At 40.1% G+C, this 16,780-nt stretch overlaps 1 protein-coding gene across 1 annotated transcript in view; it reads left to right on the forward strand.

The window, feature by feature from the left end:
* Positions 1-3,877: 3,877 nt before the first annotated feature.
* LOC144663643 (cilia- and flagella-associated protein 44-like) overlaps positions 3,878-16,780 on the forward strand; it is a 33,270-nt gene continuing 20,367 nt past the window's right edge. Inside the window, exons 1-13 of the mRNA XM_078524651.1 lie at positions 3,878-5,881; positions 8,414-8,534; positions 8,760-8,922; positions 10,455-10,774; positions 11,169-11,257; positions 11,757-12,031; positions 12,418-12,489; positions 12,588-12,635; positions 13,449-13,548; positions 14,000-14,094; positions 14,615-14,821; positions 15,423-15,533; positions 16,005-16,163. Of these exons, the coding sequence (XP_078380777.1) occupies positions 3,910-5,881; positions 8,414-8,534; positions 8,760-8,922; positions 10,455-10,774; positions 11,169-11,257; positions 11,757-12,031; positions 12,418-12,489; positions 12,588-12,635; positions 13,449-13,548; positions 14,000-14,094; positions 14,615-14,821; positions 15,423-15,533; positions 16,005-16,163 (3,732 nt within the window). The 5' untranslated portion in view covers positions 3,878-3,909. The remainder of the gene's footprint in view (positions 5,882-8,413; positions 8,535-8,759; positions 8,923-10,454; positions 10,775-11,168; positions 11,258-11,756; positions 12,032-12,417; positions 12,490-12,587; positions 12,636-13,448; positions 13,549-13,999; positions 14,095-14,614; positions 14,822-15,422; positions 15,534-16,004; positions 16,164-16,780) is intronic.

The raw sequence follows: 16,780 nt of genomic DNA on the forward strand, positions 1-16,780 counted from the left end.
GGCAATGACCACGTGACCTCTCCTTTTCAGGGCACCGAGTCAAGAACCTATTTTCCCGGGGGACGGGAGGCTGGGGTTCTTTGCAGCTTCAATATCATACTTCGTAGTACTGCGTGTGTTGGCCCTCTCGACAAGTGTCTGGCAAAATTAGGAGCCTCAAGCCATGCTGAGCCAGAATCTCTTTAAGATTTTGTCTACCTTACGTTTACGCTTAGGGAGCGCTTTGCACAGCATTTTGGTTTTATTTCTGTAATATTGTGTACAGTTTAAAAAATACAACTACAAAATCTTTAACTTTAAAGTTGTATATGTTGCCAATATATTAAATCTGATATCGTAAAAAATGGAGTCCTCATTTATATTTTTATATTTCCCACTATCAGTACTTAAACATATGCTTTGCATAGTGACGTGTTCACAGCTAAAAGGACTGATAAAAATTTGATCAATATATTTTCAAGAAAAACGACGTCATGCACTTGTGGTATATTTCATTCATATTTGATAGTAGCAAATATATACATGTATACCAATTAATTCTCTCAGTTAAACACGATTGCCAGTATTTGTATGTGCACATGATTTTCACATGGAATGAAAGATAGCGACAATCTTCAATAGCTTAAAGTCTCTTGCGGTATTGTGAATGGAAATTGCAATGAATTCCATTAGCGCAAATGCTTGACAAGAAAAATTAAACTTTTGTATGCAGAGGACTACCCAACGGTGAATTACAAGGAGAATTACCTTTTTAGCCAACGATAACTACCATTGTATATTTTTAATTCAAATTTTGAGAGCCGTTATTTCCCTTTATTATAGCTCTGACCTTGAGAAAGAATATCTCTGCTCAGTTTAAATATTGGCCAATAAATACTACTTTGCCCTTTTGCCGATGTGCCAGTGTTACAGTTTACAAATTACGAAGTTCAAGTATGCTTCTTTCTATAAATACACAACTACACGTGCAACTGAAAAAAGGAAAGGACGACAGCATTACAAGGCGTATCTGGCAGCCGTAATAATATCCGTCCATTGGGGTCCTATTTTTACCTACTCAGCCCATGTGAAGTTGTTATGAACCACAATCTAGTGGTACAATGCTGTGGTTTTGTCTGCAGTAGTTCTTAACATAATTGAGACATGATTTATTAAATGACGAAATCTTAGCTATATATAATGAGCGAGTGTCATCGACCATTATCGACCAATTATTAACTACAGTATCGGCCATACATGAATCTGAAATTATGTCTTTCGCAATCCGTCTTCAATTAATCTCCTCTAGCTAGTTTTAATCATCTGTAATTCTTTTCAGCGTCTAAGCAGTTATGTTGTGATATCCAAGGCATTTCAAAAATTAACAGTTTGCCATTCATTTAATTTTAAGGCCAGTTTATATGAAGCAGATAGCGTGCCACACAACCAAAAGTGGGCGCCAGTGGATATGGCCACCCTCCTTGGGGACCACAATAGAGTCGCTCAAAAATAACTTCCTATATATATAAGTCTACACGTGTACACTCCAAAGTGCGTCATATTTTTTTTCTGGCCTATTGCAGGTCCCATAGAGCCCGGCTATTTTCTGCCAGACAACTGATCTCGGAATGGCTCCAATAAGCAGTCTGCAGTCCCAAGGCTGACTTTTCTTTTGTTGAAATTCTTGATAAACTTTAGGTTTCTAAACTACAATGGCAAAATGCAGGGAAAAAGAAAGAAAAAAAAAAAAACGCACGTCGATATTTACGGCTGAAAACAATTACATGAAATGAGGCTTGAAAAAACAGACATTCGGTTCCCAAAGGAGGTATGGCACCAATACTTGTGGGCCCAAAAAATGTGGGGCTCCAGGATGTCTCTCTAAGCTTCAGACACTTCATTCTGTGGACCTTGCACTAAAGATCACGAAAGTGAGGCGAAACGCCAGAACAGTTTTGCGGAAAAAGCTCTCTTATCTTTCTTTTCGAAGATATTGATTCATTGATATTTTATATTTTGTTTAAACATTTTTTGCGTTATGGATAATCAGATAAGCCAGCTTGCGGTTGCCCAACCTCGGCCCAGGGCTATCCGCGTGGTGCTAGCCCCTGACAAATAGCCGTTGCAAAGACTAAAATTTGCTCAAATCGTGCAGATTGCTGCGTTCTCAAATTTATGTTCGATGTGGAGCATTGGGTCGAATTTTTGTTACAAAACAAGTATTTAAAGTGGCGAGTGGTTCAATTAATATTTTTCGGGAAAAATGCAAGGGACTTTGCGGAAGGTCAAGGAATTTGGTGAAATTTTTTTCCACTTTGCACTCGCAGACGTGTTAGGTCTTCATCCACGCTCCGCTGCGTATCATAATATACTACGTTACACAATCTTGAATGCCTGCTTGAAGGCCCTGACTCCACTTAAATTATGGATTATGCAAAAATGGTAAACTTTTGATTTAAACGATGTTGCCAACTTAACAATATACTGACTACAGGTTTAGCCGAAGGGGGGTGGGGGTGGGGTGGTTGATTTCGACCGGTATATTCTTGCATTCGCTATACGTCTAGTATATGATACGCAGCGAGCGTGGATGAAGACCTAACACGTCTGCGAGTGCAAAGTGGAAAAAAATTTCACCAAATTCTTTGACCTTCCGCAAAGTCCCTTGAGCGAATGCAAGAATATACCGGTCGAAATCAACCACCCCACCCCCACCCCCCTTCGGCTAAACCTGTAGTTGTCAGGGCCTTCAAGCAGGCATTCAAGATTGTGTAACGCGACAGCGACTTCAAAGTTGGGAGAAATACAAATTAATCAAAATTTAATTTCCTTATAAAACACTTTATAAAGGGTTTAACTTGATCGTTTTTAATTTAATGACAAACAACAGGAGCATTTCTTACGTTGCGATAAAAAAGCAAATTATGTCAGCAGTTTCTGGTTATATTTACTGTTTTATATTTTCATAGTTACCGATGAAGATAAATATTCTTTCTACATTGAAATGTCCTATTGTCACGCGCGCGCTTTCTGCATCTGCCTTTGAGTGCTTTGACAGTCGCTGCCTTTCGTTTATATGTAGGAGGACGGCCGTCCGGCTTGGCGACAGACGTCTACTGCAGTGAAAATCATCGAAGCCAAAGCTAGGCTTTGAATTTTCAATTAATTTTATTCACACTTATAAGAATGGAAACCATGCAGTCAAGAATTCTGTTCAATTCTATGAGGTGATTTGACCGTGAAGCAAAAAAAAAAAAATTATGGTAAGTAAGTTTCATTTAAACAGTTGGCTTTAATCTATGACAGCTTTTCAGCTTAAAATTTAAGCTTATCCTTTCACTTGCAGTAAATTTATTTTGATGCCTGTGTAACTCCAATTTGGAGATTTCGCTACCATTTAAAATTATGTTTGAGCCATTTGCCGTCAAACAGATCGATTGTTGTCTGTTGAAAAAAAAAAGTTTTTAAAATGGCCGGAGAGCAAAGGTAGTAGAGGGAGACTACTATAAACAATGAAAAAGCTAACTACAAAAATGGTAGTAATAGGGAAATTTAAAGCATTTTTTATCAAAACTAAAGTTTTATAAAAATGCAAATTTCTGCGAATTTCTCAAATAACAGTTTTTCTTTGTCTGATTGCGATAAATAAGGCCGGAAATTTACAAGATTAGGTGTCAATGAAGGATAAAAATTTACGCCGATCTTGAAAGAATAGTTACAGAATTTTACCTTGAAAATAACTTTTAGCGAAGCGAATCTCATGCTTAGCGCATTGTCATAATTTATATCTCTTCCTTTGGCCGGATTAATTTCAGAATTTTATTTTTCGATTACATGTCTTTACAGTGTTTAAGGGAAGGTATATAATTTTAAAATTTTATAAATACAAAATGTCACCATGGTGATAAGGTCAGCGCAGTCGTTTTCAAAATGTCGGACAAACCCGAAGGTTCCGATTCTCGAGAAGACTCACGAGAGGGAGAAAATGGAGATAATTCAAGATCCCGGTCGCTTAAGGATGCAACACATAAACTAAAAGCAGAAGCTTTACGGCGATTACAGCTTGGAGATGCCGAGTACGACAGCGAAGGCGCGAAAAATAACGAAGGGCGCGAAGGTTCATCTTCCGATAAGAATGTTGCAGACACTGGAAAAGATGATGTAGAACGGAGCGAAAGTGGCGCAGAAAAGTCTGATGTCTTGAACAAGGAGAAAGAAAACATTGTAGACGTTACCGATCGTAGTGGTGCTGATGCAAGTGTCGACGAAACCCGAGAAAATGAAGGTTTTGGTAAGGATTCATTTAAACCATACGAAGACACTTTGGGAGATTCTGTTGTTGGTGGATCTGACTTAATATCCGATCAACAAAACGGGCAGAAATCTGAGATATCTGGGAGTGAAGACGGTCAGAAAGACTCTAATGTTAATGATCAAAGTTTAAATAAAGAAAGTGGGTCTTTTAGAGAAGGAGAAAACGCTAATCAAGTTATCTCTGATAAGACTTCGAATGAAGACTCGGCTCTTACCGATTCTCAAGGTCAGGGGGGAGCAGTGCGTGGCTCAAGACCTGGCTCGGCGAGTTCACGGCAAGGATCAGCCAGAGCAAGACCAGGATCAGGGTCTCCAGGATCTAGGAAAGGGGAGGGAAGCAAACAGAAACCTAGCAGCAGACCTGGGTCTGGAAGCGGCAACAGGTCTAGACCAGGATCAGGGTCTAAAAAGATATCCGGGGGTGAAGGACAAGACCAACAGCCATCTAGTGGCAGACCTGGGTCAGGCACAGGCATCAGGTCTAGACCACAATCAGGAAGTAAGAGAGGGGCTTTAGGTAATGAAGGTGAAACTCTCGCGCAAGAGGGGTCTGCCAGTGGAAGTGTTGGAGAAGATACCTCCAAGACAGAAGAAGCTTCTTTGCGTGATGGAATGGAACAAACGGCAAGCAAAGATAAACAAGAAGGGGATGCTCCGGTAGATGGAAAAGCAACTTCTTCAGATAACATAAATGAAGGCGCATCACAAACATTAGGCGTGGATTCGACTGAACAAGGCAAAGATCTCCATGGTGATAAGTCAAATTTAGCAGATTCTGACACTGTAAAAGATAATGATGAAAAATCATCAGCCCAAAAGTTAAGCGGTGATAATGTATCTGAATCAAAGCTGACTGGAGGTGATGATAAAATAAGTGATGATGTATCACCTCCTATGAATGAAGGGGCAGAATCTAAAGACCAGGGTGTTGATACTAAACAAAGCTCTGATTCTGTTTCTAACACTAAACAGGATTCTGAAGGAGCCGACACTGGTAAAGATGTCAAGGAAGGCGAATTGCCAGAAGAAACTAAAGGTGATAAAGAAACAGCAAGCAGCTCTGATCAACAAAAGCAAGATGGTGCCAACTCTAGTGAACAGAAAGGTGCATCAGAGGCGTCACAGGCAAAAGATGGAACAAAGGATAGTACAGCTGCTGAGGATAGTACAGCTGCCGAAGGCCAAGAAACATCAGGGGCAGCTAAAACTGGTGACAAAGATGGAGCAGTAACAGAATCTGGTGTAGATGGTAAAGAGCAAGATGGCGATGCAGCCAAATCAGGATCTGGAGATGCTGAAGGTGACAAACCAGGTTTACAAACAGATCACGCACCTGGTGATCAAAATAATGCAGAAAAATCAGCTGATAAACAAATGGCAGAGGAAGGCAAGACTGGTGATGTTGCAGCAGATGGGACTGAAGGAAAGAAAGAGGATGGAAGTGAGAAAAAGAAAAAGAAGAAAAAGGCAAAGAAGGAGGGTGTGGAACAGGAAGAGAACATGGAGGATGAGGAAGAAGAAGAAGAAGAAGCTGACGAAACAGCTGATGGAGAGGCACAACCAGTTAAACCAAAGGAAACTCAACCAGGTAGCTTATAAGAATAGTTTTATTCAGTAGTTTAAATAATGAAAAATTATGTGCTGTGGCCTTATGGGAAGTGTAACTGGACTCCAGATAAAAAGGTCTGAAAAACGTCCTGTCCAACGTACACACTGTAGTTAGTGTGTTGCTTAGCCTGCGTTGCAGACGAACAAAACCCCGGTTATATGCGTCTGCGAATTAGAGCACAAAAGCTTGTTCCGGCCCCCCGCGCGTTACCAGGGATTTCTATAATTACCTCTGATTGGCTCTTCGATAGGGCCGTTCTTTCGTGCGCCGTGATTGGTCGAATGGATCTCGTAACACCATAGTTACGCTTTTGATGAATAACATATACACAATAAAACGGCAGATCGGTGAGAATAACTGATAAAAAAAGAAAACAACAACGACAATAGGCAAACACAACTGAAAAGCAAAAAGGTCTTTGTCTTGTGGTGAAAGAATGTCACACAACGAACCATCCATCATCAGTGATGAGAAGCAACATGACCTTGCAACACAATAAAATAAACAGCCGAACCCGGCGTTACAAATGCAGAATGCAAGTAGTCGACATCTTCACGGAAAATTTGGGACCAGAGCAGATATTTCGAGAGCTCTTGCAAACATGAATGTTCCATTAAAGCGACAGTCTTATGGCTCTATGCAATTTAAAACGCCTCCAAATAATACAGCCTACAGCATAAAGTGCCCTTTCTAAAAAAGTGAAAGCGAAATAAATTGGATGACCCATTTCACAGAGCGGCAAATATACAAACAAGAACGCCTCAGTGTAACTGGTATCTGGTATTCATCGAACGCATAACTATGGTTTCACAAGATCAACCGACCAATAACGGCGCTCGAAAGAACAGCCCTATCGAAGAGCCAATCAGAGGTTATTATAGAAATCCCTGGTAACGCGCGGGGGGTCGGAACAAGCTTTTGTGCTCTAATTCGCAGACGCATATAACCGGGGTTTTGTTCGTCTGCAACGCAGGCTATGTGTTGCTGGGCAAGTTACTTTTGTTTACTTTCATAGTAAGTCTCTCTGCCAGTTTTAAGGTAAGGTAAAGTCTGTGTCAAACTAGCATGGAGTGACTAGGAGTATTTCTACTCCCCCCGGATGGAATGCTAGTCCATCGCAGGGTTACCCTCCCAGGGGGGTACTTGGGGTTTCAAGTGACGATGATCGAAGGACTTTTTTGGATTTAAAATATTTCGATTTCGGGATTTTTTTAGGTAGGAAAATTTGGCAAGTGTTTTTTTTTATTTGAGAAGGGATGTTTTTGGGTATTCAAAGCAATCTGAAGATTTGTGGTAGTGTCTTGGCTGGGTAGTTCTGCGAATGAAGTACAAACAAACATGTTTTGCTGTTGATTTTTGGGGGGTCAATTTTTGATCTAGGGATTTTTTTGGGTCATGTTGGAAGCCCTAGGGATTTTTTTTGGTCTTGAGTTTTACCCCCATTCGATCATCCCTGTCACTTAAAATCCTGAGTACCCCCCTGGGGTTACCCTCCAGCACCCACCTGGGTGGAGAGAGGCATTATGACAGTAAAGTGTCTTCTCCAAGAACACAACACAATGAATGAATGCTTGAATGCGGACCGCTCTACTGGAGCTCAGCACATTAACCATTAGGCCACCGTGCCACCCCTACCCTGTAGTATTGTAAGTTGTAAATGGGTGCTTGGAAGAGACACGTTGATGATGACCACAATTTCATCAAGAAAAAGGAGGGGGGCAGTTAGCATTAGCAATCCTCTCTACCATAACCACTCATATAGCTGTTGTAATTATTCATCTTCTCCTAGTCTCTAGGGCCCGGGGGGGGGGGGTACTCCTATATGTGGGCTAAATAGGTATGTGCCACGGGATAGGGTATGTTTTTTTTTAAAAATTCTTGGTCCATAAATAGGGTATCATTTTTGCTCCTTTTGGCAATGTGTTTCCAGTGTGATCCTTAGATAGGGTACCTAAATTCAATCACCTAAAAATAAACGCTCAGCTAAATAAATAAAAAAAAATCTTAAAACTGAACTTTCTGTTCAAGTATAAGTGAAACGATTTGATAAAGATTTGTGTTTTGCCGTGCTTGGTTAGCGGTTATTTGGTTCATCACAGAACGCTTCTCCTTCCCTTGAATAGGGTGTCATTTTTCAGTTTTGGGCCTTAAAAAGAGTATCAATTTTCCCCTTCTTTATCTTTAAATAGGGTCAGGGCTTAAGAACCTTCGTGGCACACCCCTATCCGAAATTTATGGGAGTGCCCCCCCCCCCCCAGTCTTTAGGGCTGGGACAGAGTTATGTTATGCATGTGGAGGAAATGACAAAAGACTTGTCAACAAATTTTAAATTGCTTGTTAATATGTACAGTAACTACAATTATATAAATACTACAATTGGCACAAGTGTGGACTAAAAAAGTCAAGTCCCTGACAGGGACTAAATGTCCCATCTGTCTATGTGTTACAAGAGTCACCTCATGTCACAGGCTAAATTAGTTGTGTAATTAGTTTCTTTTGTTTCTGTTGTAGGAGAAGTTGAAGAGGAAGAGACCGAAAGAATTCTACCAGATGATTTCTATTATGATTTTGAGGACCTGGTCTCAAGAGCATTCTCTACAGAGGACATACCACTGGAGTTATTATCATTTCAGTATCCTTTAAACATGCATGAGATACATTAAATTAACCAAGCTTGCTCGAGGGCTTTATTAAGGGAGAATATCATCCCTAGCAGCCTTTTTGTTTTGGAGTAGGGATTTCTGCCTCACATGCCTCGCTTCCTTGCACATTTATAAGACTCTATTATAAAAAGGTGCAGTGCCATGCATGAACTGTAAATTGTTTACAATCCTTGACTCTACTCTCTCTTTGCAAGTCATTCATTTGGCTATGAATGTACCAAGAGATCAAATCTCCACGTCCTGGACGAAGATTCTGTTTTATTCTCAGCAGGGAACTCTGTAGAAATTCTAAATCTAAAAACACAGGAGCAGACGCACATCCGAACAACAGGAGGTGGTGGAATTGGAGCTGTGGCAGTAAGTTTATTTTTAAACCAAAAGCTGCATCAGTGTCATGACCCTTGCATTACAATAAATAAATATTAGAATACACCTTGTAAGAAAGCACCCTCTTAAAGCCGTACTTCTATAACTCGATAGAAACTCAAAGTTAATAAATAAATCAACTTTGTTTTATGAGGGTTGCACATAACAGTCTTTCAACTGACAAACCTGTGGCCCTCAGATTCCCGATCGAATTGGAATTTAGAGGTGTTGATTTTTGTGGAGGGAGGAAAACCGGAGAACCCGGAGAAAAACCCTCGGAGCAAGGACGAGAACCAACAACAAACTCAACCCACATATGACGCCGGGTCCGGGAATCGAACCCGGGCCACATTGGTGGGAGGCGAGCGCTCTCACCACTGCGCCATCCCTGCTCCCAAATACAAGCTGTTGATGTAATGAATTTATGTTTTGATGACCGAAATACAAGCTGTTGAAGTAATGAATTTATGTTTTGATGACCGAAATAAACGACAGATTCCTTGTGGTGTTTTCTAAAAGAAATAGGAAATACACATGTTTTCTGTGTTTCTATCAAGTTTTAAAAACACTGGTGAAAGTTTGGGAAAACTTGAAAAAGCTGTGGGGACATAAGCCGTTACCTACAGCATTTCTTGTTCTCCCAAACTTGTACTCGTGTTTCTATATTACTCGATAGAAACATGGAACATGTTTTCTATTTTTTAAATAATGCATCTTATAAGGGGAAAGGAAAGGGAAAAGGAAAGGAAATACCTAATCCCAATAAAAGGCTAACCACAAGCTACCTAAACTAACTGTAGGCTAACCAGAGTACTATTTAGGCTTACCGGAGTGTTATGTAGGCTAACCAATGTGTTATTTAGGCTTACCTGAATGGTTGCATGACTCGCATGACTCACGAGCCATGCGAACCAGAAATCCCTAATCCCAATAAAAGGCTAACCACAAGCTACCTAAACTAACTGTAGGCTAACCAGAGTACTATTTAGGCTTACCGGAGTGTTATGTAGGCTAACCAATGTGTTATTTAGGCTTACCTGAATGGTTGCATGACTCGCATGACTCACGAGCCATGCGAACCAGAAATCCCTAATCCCAATAAAAGGCTAACCACAAGCTACCTAAACTAACTGTAGGCTAACCAGAGTACTATTATTTTAGGCTTACCGGAGTGCTATGTAGGCTAACCAGTGTGTTATTTAGGCTTACCTGAATGGTTGCATGACTCGCATGACTCACGAGCCATGCGAACCAGAAATCCCTAATCCCAATAAAAGACTAACCACAAGCTACCTAAGCTAACTGTAGGCTAACCAGAGTGCTATTTACGCTCACCCAAGTGCTATTTAGGCTAACCAATTTGCTATTTAGGCTAACCGAAATGGCTGGCATGGCTGGCTGGCTCGCAGATAATTTATCCGGACCTCATTAATTTTTAGTTCAGTGCAACTGGTACTAAACTACTTCTCCAGGATGATTAATAACTTATTTGATTAATTAATTAATATTCCTTTTGTGAACAGATCCATCCCAGCAGAAAATATTTTGCAGTAGCAGAGAAAGGAGTGAAGCCAAACATCAATATCTTTGAGTATCCTTCACTCAAGTTGCACCGTATCCTGCGTGACGGCACAGAAGAGGCTTATGCTCATTTAGACTTCTCACCCAAAGGAGACAAGCTGGCATCTGTTGGCAGTGCACCAGATTACATGCTCACAGTTTGGGACTGGAAAAACGAACAGGTCATTCTAAGATCTAAAGCATTCTCCCAGGATATTTACAAGGTGGCATTTTCCCCAGAAGATGAAGGCCATTTGTGCACAAGTGGCACAGGTCATATCAGGTAATCAAAGCATTTTTCAGGGTTTCATTAAGTTTTAAAGCAGTAAAGCACCGAAAGGAGAGTAGGCAGGCAGAACACAATGAAGCAAATTCCTTTATGTAATTGTTCAATTTGAAAGTAGCCAGGTACTGACACTTGTGTATTCTGGTACTGGTTACCGAGTCCCACCTTCTAATGAGAAACCTGTTTTTAATGTTTTTCCTATATAATTGTGTAAAAAAATATATGTTAATGTGCACTACCCGTTTATTCGGTGGAGGTGTTTAATCAAATAAATATACAGTACTTACTTATGCCTGGTGAAAACCAGCCTCTTATGGACTTCTCCAATATAATGGACACAGCCATGAACAGGCACTAAGTATACTTAGTGCACTTAATATACTTTTTTCAGATTTTGGTCAATGGCAACCACATTCACTGGACTAAAGCTGCAAGGACAAATTGGAAAGTTTGGTGCTAAAGAGCTGTCAGACATAGAAGGTTTGTTGTAGCTACACTGTTGTTTGAATAATTTTAAAGAAACAAAAAATAATTAACAAAAAAAGATGCTAGGATACCGAGAGGGTGTGGGGGGTCTCAAAAGCCAAAATTCTTGAAGGAAAGTATGAAAATTATCGGGAATTTCCAGTGGGGTCGGGGATTTAACTCAAAAAACCTTCCGTGTGAGGGATATGGATATTTATTTTCTGTTATTCTGGAAAGGTCACCATGGACGGCGGAGCATTTTTCCAACTGGGGGGGCTGACTAGTGACTTGAAGTGGGGGGCTTAAGAGACTCTTCTCTTATTAATTCTTTATTTTTTCTGTAAAAGTGGGGGGGCTAAAGCCCCCCCAGTCCCCCCCGGCTCTGCCGTCCCTGGTCACACGCATGCAGCTCTGTCCAAATTTATTATGTTGGTTAATTTAACAAAGTGCCTCACTTGCCCAACAGCATAGCGCAATAGTTTCTTATCTGTTTTTTTTTTTTAATAACACACAGGCTTTGTTGAGCTTCCTGATGGCAAAGTACTATCAGGTTCAGAATGGGGAAACATGCTGCTTTGGGATGGTGGCCTGATTAAAGTGGAGATTTCTAAGAAAGGCAGAAAACCATGCCATGTCGGCATGATAGAGCAGTTCTTTATGGATGAAGGGGAGCTTATGACTATTGGAGTCGATGGTTTTGTGAAAGTTTGGGATTTTGAGAGCATTGACAATGCCGACACTACAGAGGAAGGGCAGCTGTTTGAAATGGATCCAATGTATGAACTAAAGGTAGGAAAAAAGGTCAAGATAACATTTTAAGCTGATGAAGAAAAAAATTAATGTTTCCAGGGTCAGAGACCCCTGCTCAGGAAATCAAAGTAAAATGAACAGGTACACCTGTAGCTGGAAGTATCTTAACATTATAAGTACTAAGGAAGCTGCTTGAGTTTAGTTGTCATATGCTTGGGACCATATGAGGCTCCATGGGGTTGCTGTGTGAGTTTGGCATGAATTCTGAGTGTGACTTTTTTGGGATTCCTGTGTGATCTTCTTGGGCCCCCTGTGTGAGCTACTTGGGAGCCCTGTGTTCAGAGTTCAGTAGTATTTCAGAGTTAAGTGAGATCATCAGTGCTGGATGGTTTATCAACTCAACATTTTTCTTGAATACCACACAGGTTGGCACTGACGTCAAACTTATGTCGATGGTTAAAGCTGTTAACACTGAAGCTCCAATCTGGTATGCCCAGGTAAATATCATGTCATATATACTGCTGGGTAAATACATGCATTTTGTTATATTTTGGAAGAATTGTTTTAAAAAGAATGTGTGTTATTAACTATTTAGGATGCCGCTGGTGGTATATGGAAGTTGGATCTATCATTTACCCACACGGTAAGCATTTAAATGTTTTTTATCACAGTTGCACCGAATATGAGTTATTAGTTCACTTTCCACAGTCAGCTAGTTTCATGGCTTTATCAAATTGATTGGAACTTTCCTGTCACCATAGGCCAGCAACATGGCTGTTGACTGACCTCTGAGACAGTCGCCTGAGCTACATAGTTTATGCAGACATGCCTATCTGTAGTTGCACAAGTCTGCAACCGCTCCTTTTCACCTACATGTAGCTTATTTGTATGCCAGGGGGGGTACTCCAGCTTGTAAATGGCGGGGATGATCGAATGGAGGCAAAACTCAGGACCCAAAAAAATCCCCAAGTCTTTCGACATTACCCAAAAAAATCCCTGGACCAAAAAATAACCCCCCCAAAAATCCCTTGTCAAATTACCCCTAAATTGCCAGGAGGGCAATAATATAACACAAAGAAAATCATAAAAAATTGAACGCTCATGTTTTTTTTATTCATCATACCATAAATACTCCAAGGCCGTGCCAAGGCACTTTAGTTCATTTTTAATACCCCCCAAAATCCCCTTTTCAAATCAAGTCACCCAAAAAAATACTTGCCAAATTTTTCAACCCAAAAAAAAACCCCAGAATCGAAAATTTCAAACCCAAAAAAAATCCTTCGATCATCCCAGTTATTTACAGACCAGAGTACCTCCCCTGGGATTCGTACTCACACTATTTTGATTAGATTAGTACTTTATGCCATGAATTTCATGATTTTTTTTTACTGTACAAAAGATTAGTATGAACAGTAATAGTGTCCTGCAATTCATGCCTTGTGTTTTCTTGTAACAGAGTCATGCACCGGAGAGGATGTACTCATACCATGCTGGACCAATCACAGGCCTTGATACTTCTCCTGTTGCTCATTTTGTGGCCACGACAGGAGTGGACCGTAAGTGAATCAAAAATTTGGGAGTGCGTCCATTTGTTATGTACATTATTTTATTCACAAGGTAATATGGTCAGGGGAATGCTTCCATTTGAGTACAGTCAATTCTCTCTAAGACAGACACCGTCGGGACCGGCTCCAACTGTCCGTCTTAGAGCCGTGTCTGTCCTATAAGGAGTTTAGTTACAGTACAATGACTGAAAAATGGCAAGGACAGGACCAACAGCAGGTGTCTGTCTTACAGAGGTGTCTGTTAAGAGAGAGTTGATTGTGTACCTGTATAGGGGGAACATCTTCCATAAGGAGGTGTCAACCCCCAGTATAAGGGACACTGAATCATTAATCAGTAAGGGGATACTTTCCAAAAGAAAATCCGTACATGTAGACTAGGCAATTTTATGACAACCGTCATGATTGGCAATAAATAATTAAAATGTATTTTGTCTATTTTCAGACACTGTTCGAGTTTATGACTACATTTCCAAGACACCCATGTGCCAGGCTAAGTACAACTCAGGAGGCTCAAGCTTGCTGTGGGTTCCCAAAGAGGTGAGTCTGTAAGCAAATTGTCATCATGAGAAATTGACACATCCAAATAAATTAGTGACACTGGATCATATTAAAGGTGATTATTAGCAAAGTTGTTTAGGTTATTTAATAGGATTATAGAATTCTGTTATTGAATGATATGATTTGAGCTTTGAGATTTAGGTACTCACAAAAGAGAGTTTTATCAGTAAATCATTCTCACTGTATACAATTGCACTGAACCGGGAAGCTAAGTTATGGGAGGATACCCATGACTGACAGGGAATTTAAATGCGTGTCAAATGTTGGGAAACAGCAGTGATTGACTACCACCATGGGAGGTGGGAGGGGGACACTTCTACCGTGTCCTCACCAAACTCAATTGATAAGGAAAATAAAGAGGATGTTGTTGTTGTTGCTCTTTTTCCACACTTTGCTTTCTTCTTGTGTTGTTAGAAAAATTATGAAAATGACTGCTCAGAGTACATGCACTCTTTCTACAGTTTTCCTTGTACTTATTTTCCCTGTTTTATTTCCACAGGTTGATTCTAAGGGTACTAAAGTGCTTGCTGGTTTTGCTGATGGTGTTGTTCGTTTACTGGCATTAAACAAGGTGGACCCGTCGCAACTGAGAAGCAAGAAGTCCAAGCAAAAGTATGAGTTGAATCTGGAACAAGTATTCAAACCTCACACAAAGTCAGTCACTGCAATGACTATTGACGAACAAGGGGAAATTCTCGTCACTGGGGTAAGCCACAATATTCTTTTCTTGAAGCAAGCTGAAAACATTGTATGTTGGAGGTTAAGCGTGCAATAAACATGAAAGCAACCTAGTACCAAGTCACAGAAGTCAGTCAACAAATTTTGATTTTACTAGATTTAAGACTAAAACTTGTTGTGCAGAAATAAAGAAGATCTCTTTACTTAGGACACAGGACTGTTTCTAAATATTAAGGTAAAGGCAATTCAATCACAGTTTTGAATAAATTCAGCACAAGAAATGTTTTAAATGCAGCGCATACACATTCCAGGATAAACATTGCATGTTAATTACTTTTGAGACCTGTTGAGAATGTTTGAAAGATTCTGAAGATTGACAACATTTTAGATTAGGCAAATTTAGGAAACCTTCTCACAGACGAGATGTTCTATTATCAGAGGCAGCAGCGGTTAGAGTGTGGGACTTGAAATCCACTAGCTGGTGTTGTTCTTGCTAGTCCCGTGTTCAACTCCTCGGCTACGTTTATAAATAGCCAACTGTTCTGCCTCCTGCCAGCTGGGATTTTTTACCGTGTTAATGTTTATTTTAAATATTTGTAATTATTGTATATTATTGTTTTCTTTATCAGAGTGATGACTGTACAGTGTTTTTCTTCACTGTTGGAGACACATACAAACCAATTGGTTTTATTGAAACTGCCTCTCCAGTTGTGTCTATTGAATGGTCAAAGGATAGAAAGGTAAGAATATTTATTAATAAACGTGATTGTTTTTGTTTAAATGTATGATTTCACCTGATATGTCAATACACTGAAGACGGTGTAGCAGCTACCTTAAGGCCATTGTACATGTGTACTTGTTGAATGAAACTGTAACAGCTAGTCGCATTGTGCACAATACAGATTTCCACAAGAGTTACGCCATGTCAGAAGATAGTTGGCCTTATGGAACGTTTTATTTCTTTCTACATTAGGAGACAAACCCTGGGTGCTATTTTCCTTCCCTCCTCAGGGATTTTCGCTCTGACCATTTTTCATGGCTCTACTGCAAACAAAACTCCCTGAAACCACGAGAAAAGAAAACCTTTTGGCACCCAATGTACCCAGTATGAACATTTTGACCGCCAATTTGACATAAAATGGGAGTTAACAATTAGGACATTGGTCAAGACTACAGATCATCCACATTGTGATGTTTTCATTTGTTACCAGACTCCAAAGAGCATACTCATCAGCTGCAAAGATGGCACCGTGCTTCATGTTGAGGCTCCTGGTCCTGAAAAGTATGACACAAGCAAGACTTACCACCTCCCCCTAACAAATCTGAAGACCAAGGAGTATCACTTCACCAGTGTTAAGGACAAACTGAGGGTTAGCAGCTCTGATTTTTTTTAGTTTTCGTCTGCTTGTCAATTGTACCTGGATCACAGTTTTTGTAGAACCCTGTGTTATTTGTGACTGGCTAAGCCCTTGCCAAATGGTAAAGCAAGTAGACTCAAGTTTTCAACTTGTATCTCCGTTTGGCCAGGACTTGCGTGCTCTTGCACTGACTTGCATTTACTTTGGCTGAGATCAAATTTGTGCGCAAGTCAAAGCAAGTTTTTCACTGTTTGGCCACCCAACGCAAGTCTTGCTGTTTACTTCAAATACTGAATTTCAGTGCGCGAAATAGCAATATTAAAATGGCTTTTTTGACAACTTGCATGCACTTGTGGCCAATCAAAGATTGTACACAAGTTCAACCTTGTGATTACTTCACTTGCATCACCGTTTGGCCAGGGCTTAAGATAAAATCTTAGTTGATTCTTGAGAACTGTTTTTATGTCAACCATCTAGTGCTTGGTTATATTGTAAGCATAAATCAATAACAATAAATTAAGAAATCATTATACTACGCTAAAGCATAAATCAATAACAATAAATTAATCAATAAACTACGCTAAATCAGTAATCCAGCCTAGTCCCTAGGCGTTCTCCTCCTCTCTTAG

This window comes from Oculina patagonica, chromosome 8, assembly GCF_052425735.1.
Source record: "Oculina patagonica isolate OP01 chromosome 8, crgOcupat, whole genome shotgun sequence".
In the NCBI taxonomy this organism is placed as follows: Eukaryota; Metazoa; Cnidaria; class Anthozoa; order Scleractinia; family Oculinidae; genus Oculina; species Oculina patagonica.